The sequence below is a fragment of the Cervus canadensis genome, chromosome 2 (assembly GCF_019320065.1).
Source record: "Cervus canadensis isolate Bull #8, Minnesota chromosome 2, ASM1932006v1, whole genome shotgun sequence".
Classification (NCBI taxonomy): Eukaryota; Metazoa; Chordata; class Mammalia; order Artiodactyla; family Cervidae; genus Cervus; species Cervus canadensis.
Window position 1 is genome coordinate 20,532,698 of NC_057387.1, and position 19,071 is coordinate 20,551,768.

Genomic DNA, 19,071 nt, shown 5'->3' on the forward strand with positions numbered 1-19,071 from the left:
CCTCCAGGAAGCTTCTGGAAGGGCCAAATTATGAACTTTGGAGTCCCAAAGTACTGAAAATTATAGTTTCCCTCCTCCCTCCTTCCTCTGCCAATTCAAAATAAATCTTTATTTTTCAAAACCTAAAATGCACAGTTGCAACTTTTAAAAACTATTTTCTGGTTTACTTTCATCTGAAATTGTTCATAAGTCTGACATTCTTTCTCTAAAAAAAAAAGTCTTTATTGAATTTGTTACAATATTGTTTCTGTTTTATGTTTTGGGTTTTTCTTTTTTCTTTTTTTTGGCCATGAGATGTGTGGGATCTTAGCTTCCCGACCAGGGTTTGAACCCTCACCCCCTGCATTGGAATGTGAAGTGCTAACCACTGGATGGCCAGGGAAGTCCCCTGACCTTCTTTCATTTGTTTATTTTCTCATTTCCTGGGCTTTGCCCATGCCCAGAACATGTGGACTTTACATATTAGATCAGCAGATCCACTCTTATGGGAATAGAGAGGGTGGGGTAGGGAATAGCAGTTACAAAAGTACAAAGCACCCCTGACCCCAATTGTCCATGGGGTTTTCCGGGCGAGAATACACCATTTCCTTCTCCAGGGGATCTTCCCGACCCAGGGATTGAACTCACGTCTCCTGTGTCTCCTGTGTTGCAGGTGGATTCTTTACCTGCTGAGGCATTGAGGAAGCCCTACCCCAATGCATGGACCCACCTAACTGTTGGGCAGAAAGAAAACATCGAATCCAACTTCTCATTTTATGGACAAAGGACCCAGGTTAAGGGACTTACTGAAAATCATAGGTCTATTTAGTAGCAGAGCCAGAACAAGGACCCATGTCCCTTCTTTCCTGGGCCCGAGTGCTCTCCACACTGGGAAAGAGACAATTACAATTGGCATAGATTCCTGAGTCAGAAAAGACACTTCCATACGGCCACTCTCTAGGCAGAGAGGTGTCCTTAGGCTAATGTTTTAGAGCTACCTTCCCCAGTTGTAAAAGATAGTTGTAAGACTAACCATTTATTGAGCATATACAATATGTCAACTGAGCATATACAATATACAATACAGTCAATTTATAGATATTATCAACACAAAAATTCTGCAAATAATTGTTCTTAAACCATTACAGTTTTTCACATATGATGAAACTAAGTCTCGGGATGTAAGTGAGTGGATGCAGTTGGACAGCTAGGAAACAAGAGATCCTGAGATTCAATGCTGTTCAGTCTGACTACAGAACCCATGTCCCATTCTCCAAAGGAACTGTCAGAACAGCTCCAATGCAGACACCATGCCTGGGCACTTGGCCTCTAAGGGGCTCTTGGCCAGAAGAGGCAGTGGCAGAGAATAGGAGCCGACCAGGTTTGTGATCACCCAGTTGAGCAAGTGGATCAGGTGGGGCATTGTTTTGCTCTGGGGTGGAGAGAAATTTCCAGGCAAGTGGAGGAAGAGGGATAGAGAGAGAAAATGGCAATGAGCCTTCCCCCCATTTCTGTAGTATTTAGAGTTCTAAGTACACTTTCCTTTCTGCAGAAGAACAGAAATATTGTTTTAATCTTACTGCTTTATTTTGAATGGGGTTTGAAGACATGATGGGAGAGGAAATTAGTGAAATACACACAGGAACATTGAAAAAAAAGCATCATTTTTCAAGTAAATTAAGGTTGGAAATATAACCTTTAAAAAATTGGAGGCAGGATATTATATTGGAAACTGTGTGTATGTTAAGTCGCTTCAGCCGTGTCCAACAATTTGTGACTCCATGGACTGTAGCCCGCTCAGGCTCCTTTGTCCATGGGATTCTCCAGGCAAGAGTACTGGAGTGGGTTCCCATTTCCTCTTCTAGGAGATTTTCCTGACCCAGGGATCAAACCTGCATCTCCTGCATTGCAGGCAGATTCTTTACCAAAAGGTAAGACCCATACAGGAAACTGCATGCAGTTCAGTGAAATTTCACAAAGTGGCTGCATCCATTTACCTAGGACCCAGATAAAGACAGAATTTGACCAATTTCCCCTACTACAGCCTTCCTCTCACCTTCTAGTCATTCTGACTCTGTAAATAGAATCATTCAATATGTGCTTTTAATGTCTGCATTCTTTCCCTCAAGACTGTGTTTATGAGATTTGCCCACGCTGTGTAGGATAATGTGTCTAATGTCATTGTTTTGTAGCATCTCATTGTATGATTAAATGGGTATTTAGAATATTTTTGGCGTGGACTTATTACAAATTCTGCTGCTATGAGCATCTTCATACACGTGCTTTAGTGTCATATGTATACACTTCTGTTGTGTATGCTCTAAAGAATGAACTTGCTGGGATGAGATGTGTATGCTCAATGTTAGAAAGTACTGTGCAATAGTTTTTCAAAGTGGCTGCCCCATGTAGGCTCTCATCAACAGTTCCGATTTATCCATTTCTTATGAGAACCTAGTATTGTTTGTGCTCTTAATTTTAGCTAATATGTTGGAATATATAGTGGTACCATGCTTTGATTATAATTTGTATATCCCTGAAGATATTAGGGAGAGTGTTCAGCATCTTTTTATACAGTTACTGCTCATTCTTTTTCATGACCTATTCAAATCTTTGCCCATTTTTCTAGTAGGTTACCTAAAAAATAGTGGTTTTTATTGATCTAGGAGTCCTTTATATATTCTGAATACAATGTTTTATCTATTTTATATCTTATATTTATATCAGTTCAGTTCAGTTCAGTCACTCAGTCATGTCCAACTCTTTGCGACCCCATGAATCGTAGCACACCAGGCCTCCCTGTCCTTCACCAACTCCCGGAGTTTACTCAAACTCATGCCCATTGAGTCGGTGATGCCATCCAGCCATCTCATCCTCTGTCATCCCCTTCTCCTCCTGTCCTCAATCCCTCCCAGCATCAGGGTCTTTTCCAATAAGTCAACTCTTCGCATGAGGTGGCCAAAGTATTGGAGTTTCAGCTTCAGCATCAGTCCTTCCAATGAACACCCAGGACTGATCTCCTTTAGGATGGACTGGTTGGATCTCCTTGCAGTCCAAGGAACTCTCAAGAGTCTTCTCCAACACCACAGTTCAAAGCATCAATTTTTTGGTGCTCAGCTCTCTTCACAGTCCAACTCTCACATCCATATATGACCACTGAAAAAACCATAGCCTTGACCAGACGGACCTTTGTTGGCAAAGTAATGTGTCTGCTTTTTAATATGCTATCTAGGTTGGTCATAACTTTCCTTCCAAGGAGTAAGCCTCTTTTGATTTCATGGCTGCAGTCACCATCCGCAGTGATTTTGGAGCCCCAAAAAATAAAGTCTAACACTGCTTCCACTGTTTCCCCATCTATTTCCCATGAGGTGATGGGACCAGATGCCATGATCTTAGTTTTCTTAATGTTGAGTTTTAAGCCAACTTTTTCACTCTCCTCTTTCACTTTCATCAAGAGGCTTTTTAGTTCCTCTTCACTCTCTGCCATAAGGGTGGTGTCATCTGCGTATCTGAGGTTATTAATATTTCTCCTGGCGATCTTGATCCCAGCTTGTGCTTCTTCCAGCCCAGGGTTTCTCATGATGTACTCTGCATATAAGTTAAATAAGCAGGGTGACAATATACAGCCTTGACGTACTCCTTTTCCTATTTGGAACCAGTCTGTTGTTCCATGTACAGTTCTAACTGTTGCTTCCTGACCTGAAGTGAACATAATTATATTTTATATCTATATTGCATACAAACACTCATACACATATACTTGCATACACAAAAATATACATATGTGTGTGTATATATATGTGTGTGTGTGCATACAGTTTTCCAAGTCTGTGTCATTGTGTATATTCTGGTGAACTGAAGTTCTTAGTTTTAATGTAACCTAATTAAGTTTTTAACAGATGACACTTTTGCGCTATTTAGGAAATTTTTGCTTACACCAAGCTCTTCTATGTTTTCTTCCAAAATCATATATTTTTAATTTTCAAATTCAGGTCTACAGTTTATCAAGGATTACTTTTGTGAATGTGTAAGGTGGGGGTTAACATGTATCTGAATGTTATAGACATATGAATATCTATTTGACACATCACCATTTATTAAAAAATACTCTTCTAATTTTTATAATGCTGTTTACTTTTTGTAATGAGTCAGATGATTGTTTGTATGAATCTGTTAGGCAGTAATAGAGTCTTCCAGCACATGCCATGGCATGTATCTTCATTTTTGAGTTCTTTTGTTTCAATAATGTTTTATGTTTTTAGTATAGAGGTCTCATATATCTTTCAATGAATTATTTATTATATAAATTATTATTTATCTTAAATTTATTTAAGGCTATTGACACCTTTTATTTCTTTGCTACTCCCCAGCTTTATTGAGATACAAATGATATGTAATATAGTATAAGTTTAAGGTGTACAATATGATTTGATACACACACATATATTATGAGATATTTGTCTCTATTTTCATTGAAGTTAAAAACTAACAAAATGAAAAGTGCACAGATTTTCAGTATAGCTCAATGAGTTTTGCATATGCATATGCACCCACATAACCATCACCCACAGGAGGGAGAACACTTCTGGAGGCCAGGAAAGCTCCACTATGTCCCCTCCAGTCAGTCGTCTCTCCAAGGATGACCACTATTCTATTTTCTATCATAACAGATTGGTTTGCCCTGGCCTTACAGTTTTAAACTTCCAATCTGGTGTATTCCCCCAAACCCTTCTCCTTGGCAGTTCACATACTCCAATCAATGTCTTATAAAACCACTAAAAACTCCACTCTTCTTTTCAGAAACTTTCTGCTTAGGTTTGTAGTATCTTGACCTGTACATTCCCCCATTCACTAAATATTCACTAATATGGAAATTAGTCACTTGCTTGAAGCCCCTCAAAGCATCTACCACCTCTTTTGGTTTCTCTGTCTCCCCACGAGTCTTTCGTAGTAGAAAGCCCAGGTTTTCATTCTTCTGCTCATGCCCCAAATTCACAAATGACACCAGCGTTACAAAGCGCAGCTCACCTCTTACGTTCTCTTCTCTCTGGAGTTTTGGGGACCCCAGCCAACTTCAGATATTTATAAACTTCTTCTAGCTTTTATTAGACTGCTAGTTGGCCACAAGCAGTCCCATTTCACTCAGAATCAGAAGTTCTAGCTTTATTTGGAAAAGCCAGTTATTGTGAAATTGGGAAATATTAAGAATAGTAAGATCCTAGATTTCAAGGTTTCATAATATAATAGGGGAAAGAAATACATAAAAGTGAACTACAATGCAAAAAACAATTATATGCATGATTCATAAAATAATTATAATAATTATATTACTTAATAATAGAAATATAGGTGTCATAAGAGCTTGTGGGAGGTTTCAGTTCTTTCCAGATGTTGAGTGAGGTTCCATGGAAAAATCTGAAAAATCTGAACCAGACCTTTAAGACCAAAGGATCTCCTACAGGGCAAAGTGAAGAGCTGGTATTCTAGGCAGGAGTAGTGTAAACCAAAAAACAGAGGTATCATAGCTGAATGATATATTTGGGAAAAAGTAATTACCTCACACTACAGCATTGTGGTACATTCTGAGTCTTGTAGGGGAGTTTTGGAGTAGTCTAGTAATTTTTATATTTCAGAGTATATAGGAATTATGGGAGAGCTTTTACATTTTCTCTTTGGTCCCTGATGTTGAACGAAATGATGCATAATGTCCCTTCTGACATTATGTTACTTTATGTGAAGGGGATCATAGAAAAAGCAAGAGAATTTTAGGAAAACATCTACTTCTGCTGCATTGACTACATTAAAGTCTTTGACTGTGGATCACAACAAACTGTGGAAAACTCTTCAAGAGATGGGAATACCAGAACACCTTACCTGCCTTCCTGAAAAATCTGTATGCTAGTCAAGGAGCAACAGTTAGAACTGGACATGGAACAATGGACTGGTTCAAAATGGGAAAGGAGTACGTCAAGGCTGCATATTGTCACTCTGCTTATTTAACTTCTGTGCAGAGTACATCAAGCGAAACTGGATGAAGCACAATTGGAATCAAAATTGCCGGGAGAAATATCAATAACCTCAGATACACACTACCCTTATGGCAGAAAGCAAAAGGAACTAAAGAGCCTCTTGATGAAAGTGAAAGAGGAGAGTGGAAAAGCTGGCTTAAAACTCAACATTCAAAAAACGAAGATCATGGCATCTGGTCCCGTCACTTCATGGCAAATAGGTGGGGAAACAATGGAAACAGTGAGAGACTTTATTTTCTTGGGCTCCAAAATCACTACAGATGGTGAGTATAGCCATGAAATTAAAAGACGCTTGCTTATGGGCATGAGTTTGAGTAAACTCCGGGAGTTTGTGATGGACAAGGAGGCCTGGCGTGCTGCGATTAATGGGGTCGCAAAGAGTTGGACATGACTGAGTGACTGAACTGAACTGAACTGAACTGCTCCTTGGAAGAAAAGCTATGACCAACTTAGACACCATATTAAAAAGCAGAGACATTAGTTTGCTGACAAAGACCCATCTAGTCAAAGCTATGGTTTTGCCAGTACTCATGCATGGATGTGAGAGTTGGATGATAAAGAAAGCTGAACACCAAAGAATTGATGCTTTTGAACTGTGGTGTTGGAGAAGACTCTTGAGAATCCCTTGGACAGCAAGGAGATCAAACCAGTCAATCCTAAAGGATATCAGTCCTGAATATTTATTGGAAGGACTGATGCTGAAGATGAAGCTCTAATCATTTGGCCACCTGATGCAAAGAACTGACTCATTGGAAAAGACCCTGATGCTGGGAAAGATTGAAGGCAGGAGAAGGGATGACAGAGGTTGAGATGGTTGGATGGCATCACTGATTGATGGACATGAGTTTGAGCAAGCTCTGGGAGTTGGTGATGGACAGGGAAGCCTGTCAGGCTGCAGTCCATGTGGTTGCAAAGAGTCAGACATGACTAAGTGACTGAACTGAACTGATGTGAAGGGAAGCCAGGAATGAACAAATCACCTTTCTTCCACCACATATATGAATAAGATTTTCATATCTAAGACATTGTTACTTTGTGAATCTCTGTTGGTGGCATTAAATTAAAAACTTGTTTCCTTATGGAGGAGATGGGTCCTTCATATTCACAGAGAGCTAAGACTCTGTCCTTGGCCACTGGTGTTCCAGGCATGGATGTCTCTCCCCCTTACTGAGGTAATGACTGGGAATTCAGGCTCCAGCAGAACTCATTGTTTCAGTCACTCCTCTTAATGGAAGTCTAAGGAAGTCTGTCATCTCTGGAACCCAAAAGTCTGAGTGGAAGGACTTGCCAGGGCCTTCCTGGTAGACATGGAAAGCCATGTCTGGGTGACTGAGAATCTGGCTGGAGCTTTGGTGGAGGGAATGGGTCTGCTAAGATATACCAGCCTTTCTACCCACCAGAGGAAATAATAACAGATGCAAGGGCCAGGGCTCAGATAATAATTCTTTGACTGTCAAATAATTATTTGACTTATAAGCATTCACTTCTGAATCTTAACTTTTTTTTAGAACATTATGACTTTCTGGTTAATGCCTGTACCCACTAAGTTTTAGGTCATGACTATTTTGAAATATTAGCCATAGATGGTAATTTGAAGGGGAAATGGAGAAGATAATATTATTCCTTTTCAGGCCAGTGTGTTAAATGAAGAAGCACTTTATAATTGCTGTTGCCCAACTGGAATTCAGTGAGCAAATCCCAAAGGAAGAGTAAAACTCCAAGCAGGAAAATCTGACTGTGTGTTTATCATCTCCCACCCACACAAGGTCTCTCCTTCCAAGTCTCTCATCTCTTTTTATATCAGGAAGTTTTGCTACTTCTTTCTAAAGTAGGCAGCCAGTCTCAGACCAGAGTTAGGAATCCAGCTGTAAAATCTAGACTTCTTTCACAAGCTACATAAAATTGGACTAACTGACAAAATCAATTGTAAAACTGCACTGTACTGGGACAGCTTTTCCCTATATGAGAAAATAGACTGAAACTCAGGACAGACTCTCAGGAGAGCTCTGGAAAAGCAGCATGGCAAAGAGGAAAATATTTTCATGCTAGAATCTGCTAGATATTCAGTGAGTGGGTAAATAAGCAAGTGAATGAGTGAGTGTGGGTTAATGAATAAATGAATGGACAGAAAATAAATACATGAAAAATCCATTTACACATGTTTGTAGAAGTGGTTGGTAATGCTCATGTCATTTATGTATGTTCTTTCTTCTTTTTCAGAATAACTTCCAATAGGCAAAAGACACATTCATCTAGTAGGCTGGGAGTTCCCAAACTTTTCCATTCTTTGTCCTTTCTTAGATTCAATTGGCTTGCAAGAGTTTCCCAGACTCCTGTCAACTAGCCGTGGAATTTCTCTCCCCATCCTTTACCAGAGATGTGTCAGCATCTGACATCCCTCATCATTAGTTACTAGAGAGCAGCTATGCCCATGCCCCCTAAGGATGTATTAATAAGAACATGTGTACTCACATACTCACTTCCCCCAATATTGCCTCTACATCACAGACTGGGGCCAGGACACAGGCAATGATATGAAGCACAGATTTATTAGAGGAAGAAATAGGAGGGAAGCTCAGGGATGGGGAATTGGGAAAGGGAATGAGACAGAAGCTATGCATCAGCCTCTGGTGTCCCCATGAGCCCAGATATAGTTCTTGCTTTAGGACATGGATGGGGCCATAGCTGTGGCCAAACTGGAAGCTGGAGAGGCTGGGAACTCACTCATGTTCATCTAGGAGAGAGTCAGAGTGGGGAATAGAAGAATACTGGGAGCAAGGGGATGTGTGAGACAAGGGGTTCTGTAGGAAGAAATCCTGACAATGCTTCGTTGGACCCTGAGTAGGAGGAGGTGGGAGAAGAGGGCAAATCCTGGAGCTGAGGATCAGAGGAGAAACAGGAGGAAGAGAAGGCTGCATCTGGGAGCCTGGATGGCAGGCAGGTATATCTCAGTCCATCCTTACTTCTATTTACTCTTGGGGGCTTGCTGGGTTGCGGGACACTTCTGCTGGGCTGGGATGGCTGTGCCCTTGGGTGGACATTGCTTCTTGGCCTGGGGAGCACACGGATCCTTGGTTTTAGGTGCACACGTCTCTTGACATTTGACAGGGGGCGGCTGACACGGCTGCTTCACCTGCTGCTGTTGGATCGTCTGGGGCAGGCACTGCTGCTGCTGCTGCTGCTGGGAAGACATGGCTGCAGGAGCAGGTGAGCCTGGAAGAAACCCAGATAGAGACACTGTGAGATCAGCTCCCTCCACCTCTTCTCCCTCTGACTCCTAAAGAGGGTTTTCTCCTCTAGCAAAGGGTAAGTAATTAATAGCTTCAAGTTGACTAGTGAGTTGGTTCACACACACTCATTACAATCTCTTTCTTTCTCCCTTTGTCTCTGAAACTCTGATTTCTAATCTTCCTCTATCTTCCCATGGAGGGCTGACCCAATTGAATATATGATGTATTTCTTAGTCTTAACAGGAAATAAGATGGGGTGCTGAGCTGAGGATGAAAAGATGGTCCAGATATTTTACTAGATCAAGGTATGAGATCTTGGCCGATGGGTTGGCAATACCAACTGTCTACTTTCAGAAGTGGTGATGAGTGTGAGTGAAGGTGGAAAGGCATGAAAAAGAGATCAGGAGCAGATTCTGCCTCAGAGGGAAGACAGAATGTCATGGTATATGAGTGATGGGGCTGGAGTACACCTGTTGTGGGAGCTCAGTTCTAATCCTGGCTCTACCCCTGACTTACCATGAGATGTAAACATAAGTCATTTAATGCAGTTGGGGAATAGTGGTTCTGGCTTTCCATGGAGAACTGGGAAATTGAAGATCAAATAGATCACTGGAGGTAAGGGATTATAGGAGGATATTTTACCAAGAGACACCCTGGTCCAAAGAACCTGCCTGCCAATGCAGGAGACATAAGAGACACGGGTACAATCCCTGGGTTGGGAAGATCCCCTGGAGGAGAGCATGGCAACCTACTCCAGTATTCTTGCCTGGATAATCCTATGGACAGAAGAGCCTGGCGGGCTATGGCCCATAGGGTCGCAAAGAGTCAGACATGACTAAAGTGACTTAGCATGCAAGCATGCATGCACCCTGGTCCAGAGGAAAGAGCAATGGTCAAGAAGGCACAGGCAGAGGTTCTAGATCCAACCTTGCCCCTCGCTGGCCAGGCTCATCTCTAGGAAATCTGCCATCTCTGGACCTCCATGCCTCTGTTTGGGGGCTATTGATCCAGAAGTGCTCTTAGGCCTTCCCAATTCTGACATGTGTCTCTGGTTCTCTTTGTAGGCACGTCCCTCATCTTTTAAGCTCATGACTATACATAGGAAGTATAGTTTCCAGATGGCAATCATGATAGAGAGGCATGACGGCTACAGAGTATAAAATACAATATTTAGTAGACCAGCTTCTGTAAACCTAAAAGGAAAGTTTGAGAGAGCTTGCTGGTAGGACTGAAAAGGCAGAAGAAAGATTTGGAGGAGGCTACAAAATGCTGTAGCTCTAAATATCTCCCCTCAGTGACAAAATTCCTCTTACTAGGGAATCAAACTGAGAACTAGGAAATTAGTTGGACCTAGCATTGGTGTCGGAGATTGAATTTCTTAAGTAGCAATTAGCGTGACATTTTCTTAATTGTCACGATGCTTATGTTACTTCTCTGGTTACCCAAGAACAGGAGAGGAGCTTGGCCTAGCAGCTCAAGACAGTTCAAGGAGTAGAAAAGGGCCCAGCAGATCCCAGGAGGACAAATCCCTCACTACTTACCAGAGGAGTGAGCCAGACCCTAGGAGATTCGGCTGAGCACAGGTTCACACCAACTACTCCTGGGAACCTTTTAAAGGCCCCCAGGCTGCCGCAGGCACCTGGTGTGGCCTTCATTACCATCTTCCAAAGAATTCCTAGCCTACTTCTCCCACCTGCACTTCCTCCAGAGACTTGCTTTACTGGCCTGTTTTAATGAAAACCACCCACTAGATACTCCAGCATTCTGTGTCCTGGCTACCTGAGCTGACTTCATCCACTAAGGTGTCACCTCAAATTCAAGGACTCAAAGTCTTTTAAAAATAGGACTTATGTGAAGCTCTGCTTGTAGACCTAGAGTTATAAGAAACAGGAAGGAAGGAAGAGGCAAAGCGGGAAGGAATATGGACTGGGGGCACTACCAACAAAAATAGGAACGTAGGACTTTCCTGTCAGTCCAGTGGTTAGGACTCTGGGTTTCCACTGTAAGGGGGGTGGGTTTGATTCCTGGTGGGGGAAGTTCTTCATGTCATGAGGTACAGCCAAGAAAAAGGAGCATAACCTTTTCTGCTATTGCTGCCATTTTTTGAGCATTCACTGGTGCCCAGCCCTGAGATCACCCTTCATGCCCATTGTTTTATTTTACCTTTATAATCCCTGTAAGATGATGCCATTGTTGCTATTTTGCATGTGAGAAAAGTAAGGCTGGCAAAGATCACATAGGAAGTAAAGTGCAGAGATTGAATTTGAACTCCGATCTAGTGGATTGAAAGAATCCAGACCCTTAAGCATTATAAAGGGACACCTGACACAGTGCTTAAGATCTGCCCAAATCCAGAAGGCACTGCTTATGTGATATTCTACAAGGCTTCCTTTTGATCACACATAGAACATGGTGGTGCTGTCCCCCACCCACCCACCCACCAGGAGTCAGGCTGCTTTGGGTATTAGTGATGGTGAAAGAGAGTGGGAAAAAATGGCTACCCAGAAACTCTTCTGGGTAGAGTTTCTAGGTAAAATATAGGGCCATTAGTTAAATTTGAATTTCAGATAAGCAGAGTTTTTCAATATTCAGTTCAATTCAGTTCAGTCGCTCAGTTGTGTCCAACTCTTTGCAACCCCATGAGTCGCAGCACGCCAGGCCTCCCTGTCCGTCACCAACTCCCGGAGTTTACTCAAACTCATGTCCATCGAGTCGGTGATGCCATCCAGCCATCTCATCCTCTGTTGTCCCCTTCTCCTCCTGCCCCCAATCCCTCCCAGCATCAGGGTCTTTTCCAATGAGTCAACTCTTCGCATGAGGTGGCCAAAGTATTGGAGTTTCAGCTTCAGCATCAGCCCTTCCAATGAACACCCAGGACTGATCTCCTTTAGGATGTACTGGTTGGATCTCCTTGCAGTCCAAGGGACTCTCAAGAATCTCCTCCAACAACACAGTTCAAAAGCATTAATTCTTTGGTGCTCAGCTTTCTTCATTGTCCAACTCTCACATCCATACATGACCACTGGAAAAAACATAGCCTTGACTAGACGGACATCTATTGGCAAAGTAATGTATATAAGTATGTCCCAAATATTGCAGGAAACATACTACAATATTTGTTGTTTATCTGAAATTTAAGTGTAACTGGGCAGACTGTATTTTTATTTGCTAAATCTGGCAACTTTACTCAAGAACTAATTCAGATGGGAGAAAGGTGCCCTGGTCCCACCCCCACCCCCCTACTTGGCCTCCTGGGGAAAGAAAACCTTCTTAGGAGGGGGTGGGTTCAGTTTTGGACCACTGCCCCAAACCTCAGGATCCTGCTGAGGGCCATTGATGAAGTAATTTCTGTCAGTATTAGAGCAAAGCTTACCCCTTGCCCTATTTAAGCATCGTGGCAATTCTGTTAGTTGTGCAAATATGATTTTATAGTTTAAAAATGTAGATCCAAAGAAGTTCACTGACTTGCTCAACAAGATAAAGCTAGTAGGCAAGGAACTGGGTGGGGGCCCTGGCCCAGGGCTCATTTCTACTACATCGCAGAGGCTGATGTCCCTGCCATAGGCAAGTGACTGTCACTGGGTGGAGACCATGACTAATATTTTTTCTGAGCTTCCTGTCATGTATAGACCAAACATTGGTCATTTTGAGGGGTCAGCCTCACTTAATAGGTAATCCTTTCCATATTTCTCATGCAAGCCAGGTTTCCTACTCTACCTCTTTCTTGAGCTTAACAACTTTAAGGATGTAGCACCCTGAGTTCCAGATACCAGGTCCTGCCTTCCATCTTCAGGATGAACACCTTCTCCACCTACACCCCTCTCTTCCCTGCCCCCACTATATGAGTTCAGTTCAGTTCAGTTCACTTCAGGTCACTCAGTAGTGTCCAACTCTTTGCAACCCTATGGACTGCAACACGTCAAAATTCTCTGTCCACACCAACTCCCGGATCTTTCTCAAACTCATGTCCATCGATCAGTGATGCCATCCAACCATCTCATCCTCTGTTGTCCCCTTCTCCTCCTGCCTTCAGTCTTTCCCAGCATCAGGGTCTCTTCTAATGAGCCAGTTCTTCACATCATGTAGCCAAAGTATTGAAATTTCAGCTTCAGTATCAGTCCTTCCAACAGATATTCAGGACTGGTTTCATTTAGGATTGACTGGTTTGATCTCCTTGACATCCAAGACTCTCAAGAGTCTTCTTCAACACCACAGTTCAAAAGCATCAATTCTTTAGGGCTCAGTTTTCTTCATAGTCCAATTCTCACATCCATGCATGACTACTGGAAAAACCATAGCTTTCAATAGATGGGTCTTTGTCAGCAAAGTAATATCTCTGCTTTTTAATATGCTGTCTAGATTGGTCATAGCTTTTCTTCCAAGGAACAAGCGTTTTCTAATTTCATGGCTGCAGCCACCATCTGCAGTGATTTTGGAGCCCAAGAAAATAAAGTCTTTCACTGTTTCCATTGTTTCTCCATCTACTTGCCGTGAAGTGATGGGACCAGATGCCATGATCTTCATTTTTTGAATGTTGAGTTTTAAGCCAGCTTTTCCACTCTTCTCTTTCACTTTCAAGAGGCCCTTTAGTTCCTCTTAGCTATTTGCCATAAGGGAGGTGTCCTCTGCATATCCGAGATTATTGATATTTCTCCCATCAATCTTGATTCCAATTGTGCTTCATCCAGCCTAGAATTTTGCGTGATGTACTCTGCATGGAAGTTAAATAAGCAGGGTGACAATATACAACCTTCATGTACTCCTTTCCCAATTTGGAACCAGTCTGTTGTTCCATGCCCAGTTCTGACTGTTGCTTCTTGACCTGCATACAGATTTCTCAGGAGGCAGGTAAGGTGTTTTGGTATTCCCATCACTTTAAGAATCTTCTACAGTTTGTTGTGATCCACACAGTCAAAGGCTTTGGCATAATCAGTAAAGCAGAAGGAGATGTTTTCTGGAATTCTCTTGCTTTTTTTGATGATCCAATGGATGTTGGCAATTTGATCTCTGGTTCCTCTGCCTTACATCTGGAAATATACAGTTCACATACTGTTGAAGCCTGGCGTGGATAATTTTGAGCATGACTTTGCTAGTGCATGAGATGAGTGCAATTGTGCAGTAGTTTGAACATTCTTTGGAATGGAATGAAAATTCCAATTGCCTTTCTTTGGGATTGGAATGAAAATTGACCTTTTCCAGTCCTGTGGCCACTGCTGAGTTTTCCAAATTTCCTGGCATATTGAGTGCAGCACTTTCACAGCATCATCTTTTAGGATTTGAAATAGCTCAACTGGAATTCCATCACCTCCACTAGCTTTGTTCATAGTGATGCTTCCTAAGGCCCACTTAACTTCACATTCCAGGATGTCTGGCTCTAGGTGAGTTATCACACCGCCGTAGTTATCTGGGCCATGAAGATCTTTTTTGTATAGTTTTTCTGTGTATTCTTGCCACATCTTCTTAAGATCTTCTGCTTTCTGTTAGGTCCACACCATTTCTGTCCTTTATTGTGCTCTTCTTTGCATGAAATGGTCCCTTGGTATCTCTAATTTTCTTGAAGAGATCTCTAGTCTTTCCCATTCTATTGTTTTCCTCTATTTCCTTGCACCGATCACTGAGGAAGGCTTTCTTATCTTTCCTTGCTCTTCTTTGGAACTCTGCATTCAGATGGGTATATCTTTCCTTTTCTCCTTTGCCTTTTGCTTGTCTTCTTTTCTCAGCTATTTGTAAGGCCTCCTCAGACAAACATTTTGCCTTTTTGCATTTCTTTTTCTTGGTGATAGTCTTTATCATTGCCTCCTGTACAATGTCAGAACCTCCATCCCTAGTTCTTCAGACACTCTGTCTATCAGATCTAATCTCTTGAATCTATTTGTCACTTTCACTGTATTATCATAAGGGATTTGATTTAGGTCATGCCTGAATGGTCTAGTGGTTTTCCCTACTTTCTTCAATTTAAGTCTGAATTTGGCAATAAGGAATTCATGATCTGAGCCACAGTCAGCTCCTGGTCTTGTTTTTGCTGATTGTATAGAGTTCTCCATCTTCAGCTGCAAAGAATATAATCAATCTGATTTTGGTATTAACCATCTGGTGATGTCCATGTGTAGAGTCTTGTCTTGTGTTGTTGGAAGAGGGTGTTTGTTATGACCAGTGTGTTCTCTTGGGAAAACTCTGTTAGCATTGCCCTGCTTCATTTTGTACTCCAAGGTCAAATTTGCCTTGTTCAAGTAGCTCAAGAACTTCTTGTTCTACTAGTTCATCATGATGCAAATTCTCCAAAAGGGAAGCATGCAGCAGGATGAATTGGTGTAGACACATATCAAGGTGTTCTCCCACATCTGGCACCTAGAAGGCATCAATCTATGTGTGATGCTCAGGAAGAGGTGGGTTTTCCACCCTTCATATCCATGTCACCCTCACAGCCTCTCTGGGATAAATTTTACTTCCTATTTTCCTCAGTCTGCTCTTTGACTTCTTACTTTGTCTATCAACAACTCTTGCTTACTTTGAAGAACTCTATCTAATGATGGACTCTGGCTTATGACACAATTATCATCTCAGGGGATGATACCCTGGGGATGGCCTTTATAGAGAACATGGCTGGACTTGACATGGCTGTGCCCTCCAGGTCATAAATCTCCAAGAGTCATTCAAGCTCATACACATCTCACATGTTAAACTTTTCAAAACTATGGCATTCAACTTCCATCTTGGCCACATTATCCATATTTCATAGAAGGAGAAATTTGAGACTTGTAATGAGGACATGCTTGACTCAAGGTCACACAGAGTTAATGTCAAAGCCAGGGTTGGATCACAGGTCTCCTGACTTCACAGTAATTTAGAGTCAGCTGAAGTGCCTGTGTCCCTGGGCTGATATCTAGAGTATGTTATGTTAATGGTAGAATCAGGAAGCTGATTCTGGTGGTCTCCATCATTTGCACCAGATCCCTATCCTCTTTCCTCCCTGGTTTACAGTTGCTCTCTTTCCCATCAAGCCTGTCCACACTTCTTCCTCTAAAACAGGATCCCCAACCATTGGGATCTAATGCCTATTGATCTGAGATGGAGCTGATGTAACAACAATAGAAACAAAGTACACAAAAAATGTGCTTGAATCATCCCAAAACCACCTCCCTTGCCCCAGTCTGTGTGAAAATTGTCTTCCACAGAACTGGTCCCTGGTACCAAAATGGCTGGGAACTACTGCTCTAAGAAGCCCTAACTGATCCCTCTCCCCTGCACTGCCAGACACAGGTGCATATTTTTGGTCATTAAACCTTATAAAGCACCTCTATATACAGTTTTCACAAGACTCTATGAAGAAAGCTAATTGTATTTCTAATTTTATAGATGAAAAAATTATGGCTCTGATGGTGGCTAGATCTGGAACCCAGAAAGGAGGGCCCACCTAAGTCTCTTAGATCAGTAGTGACTCATTTCCAAGCACCCCAAATGGCTGGGAGAATGAATTGTTCTTTCAAAAGAGGAGTGGGCACTTCCTGGCACCCCCTCAAATCACCTCATGTAAACACCTCCTCCAGATGAGGTGGGTCCTGAGAAGCTAGTGGAATGATGACTCTGTAGTGCCCGCTCCCACCCACACTGCTCCAGCTAGGCCATGAGACTGTTGCCTGGTCAATCGATCATGAGTCCTACATCTTCTCTGTCATCCTCAAAGCACCATGTTGCGCTGAAATCAGGGACTCAGGCTTTGCATCTTGCCTCTCTAGGGACCAGACACCTGAGAGCAGGTGTGTACCCATGACTCCATTAGAAAGGGGAGGGCACAGGTAAGCCTCATTTCTGAAGGTGAGTCAAAGATTGAGAAACCCCAGCCCCACCCTGCAGACAAACAATGTGGTGACCAGGCAGCAGAGGTCTGACACTGGGAGGGGACCTTGTCAGAGACCAAGCTAATCATCTAACTCTCTATCTAGACACACCTTCACGAGGGCACTTTTGCCTCTGGGTTTGGGGGGAAAAGAAGAGTTGATGTTTCCATCTGGGGACACATGGAACATACTTGTCATGTTATTTTCAGGAATGAAACAAAGAAAACCAAAAAGGGGAATTCTGAGTTACTAGTAGAGAGGACAGTGGAGGTTTGGAGCTGCCGTCTTCCTGTATTTTAGCTGTTTATCCAGTAAAATGCAAACTTAAAACTGAGCAAATTGCATCTTATTTTAAAAATCATAATCATGTGATATTTGCATTAGCTTAATTTCTACCTAATACTTAACCAGTAGTCATGGCTTAGAACATTTCAGTTTCGGGTTTACCTCCACTAATTACTTAATAATCTATCAACAAACACTTTAGTAGATGCTACTTAAAGAGACCTTGTGACCTTTTTTTTAATGTGGGAAATCCACTTGTAACATGGATCATTTCATCCTCTAATTTATCTGTTTGCAAATGAGATGCTCAGATCCTAATATTAGATACTTTATATCAGAGTATTCAAAGCAGGCCCATGGAGAGAGGAGAGTAAGAGGATGAGTTTCCAAAAAATGTGTGATTAGTTTATCTATTTCCTCCATCCCTTTCTGGAAGACCCTCCATGGTCCTGGGAGTTATATATAGGGGAAATAAAGTCGTGGACTTAGTGAGAGGTTAGTTCCAATGGAACACCCATGGGTTCACCTGTGGAAGTTGAAGCTGGCTGTGGAAGCAGAGGGGGTGAGGGGCAAAGCACCCATCTCTGAGAAGAGAGCCAAGGTCAGCCTCTGGAAGTCGAGTGGTGCTGAAATACCACTTGGATGTAGCACAGTATCCTTAGAGACATAGGGAAGGAGCCAGGGCAGTTAAGAAATAATTCTACTGATTCTTGCCCCTCACTGCGTTTGAGATACTGACCGCATTCCTTAACTTGTCTGGGCCTCAGCATTTTTGTTCTCCAATACGAGGTGATTGGCTAAAATTTCCTCTGTGCTGTGCTGTGGTCAGTGGTGTCTGACTCTCACCCCATAGACTATAGCCTGCCAGATTCCTCTGCCCATGGGATTTTCCAGGCAAGGATACTGGAGCAGGGCGCTATTTCCTCCTCCAAGGGATCAAACTCGTGTCTCCTGCATTGACAGGTGGATTCTTTAACACTAGAGCCACCTGGAAAGCCCCAAAGAGTTCCTCCAAAGTCCCATTAAGGGCTAAGATTCTATAAACATACGTTAGGTCTGGGAAGGCAAACCGCATTTCATCCCTTTGAAATCAATAGTGAATTGAGAGGACTGAGGTTGAGTTTCAGCTTGATCTGAAAGCATGAACATATTGACTAGAGATGTCTGCCGTGAGAGGCAGAAGTGGCCACATGTGCAGGCAGTCGCATCCCTGGCTTAGCCTAAAGCAGGGAGCGGTATACAGTACTAGGACTTATGAGTGAGGATAACTGAAGCACTTGAAGAAGGAGAAAAGAGTCTGAAGGCAGGCAGGTTGATTCCTTCAGTTCCATTCTTCTTTCTCAAGATTACTTTGGCTATTCGAGGTTTTTTGTATTTCCATACAAATTGTGAAATTATTTGTTCTAGTTCTATGAAAAATACCTTTGGTAGCTTGATAGGGATTGCATTGAATCTATAGATTGCTTTGGGTAGAATAGTCATTTTGACAATATTGATTCTTCCAATCCATGAACACGGTATGTTTCTCCATCTGTTTGTGTCCTCTTTGATTTCTTTCATCAGTGTTTTATAGTTTTCAATGTATAGGTCTTTTGTTTCTTTAGGTAGATATACTCCTAAGTATTTTATTCTTTTTGTTGCCATGGTGAATGGTATTGTTTCCTTAATTTCTCTTTCTGTTTTTTCTTGGTAATATAAAGGAATGCAAGGGAT

General features: G+C 42.2%; 1 protein-coding gene across 1 annotated transcript; it reads right to left on the reverse strand.

The window, feature by feature from the left end:
• Window positions 1–8,533: 8,533 nt before the first annotated feature.
• Window positions 8,534–10,900, reverse strand: SPRR4 (small proline rich protein 4). The gene is made up of 2 exons (XM_043446717.1): window positions 10,777–10,900; window positions 8,534–9,218 (listed from the first exon to the last, which is right to left on the reverse strand). The coding sequence occupies exon 2, from the start codon at window positions 9,196–9,198 to the stop codon at window positions 8,971–8,973; it is 228 nt and encodes a 75-aa protein (XP_043302652.1). The 5' UTR covers window positions 9,199–9,218; window positions 10,777–10,900; the 3' UTR covers window positions 8,534–8,970.
• Window positions 10,901–19,071: the final 8,171 nt, after the last annotated feature.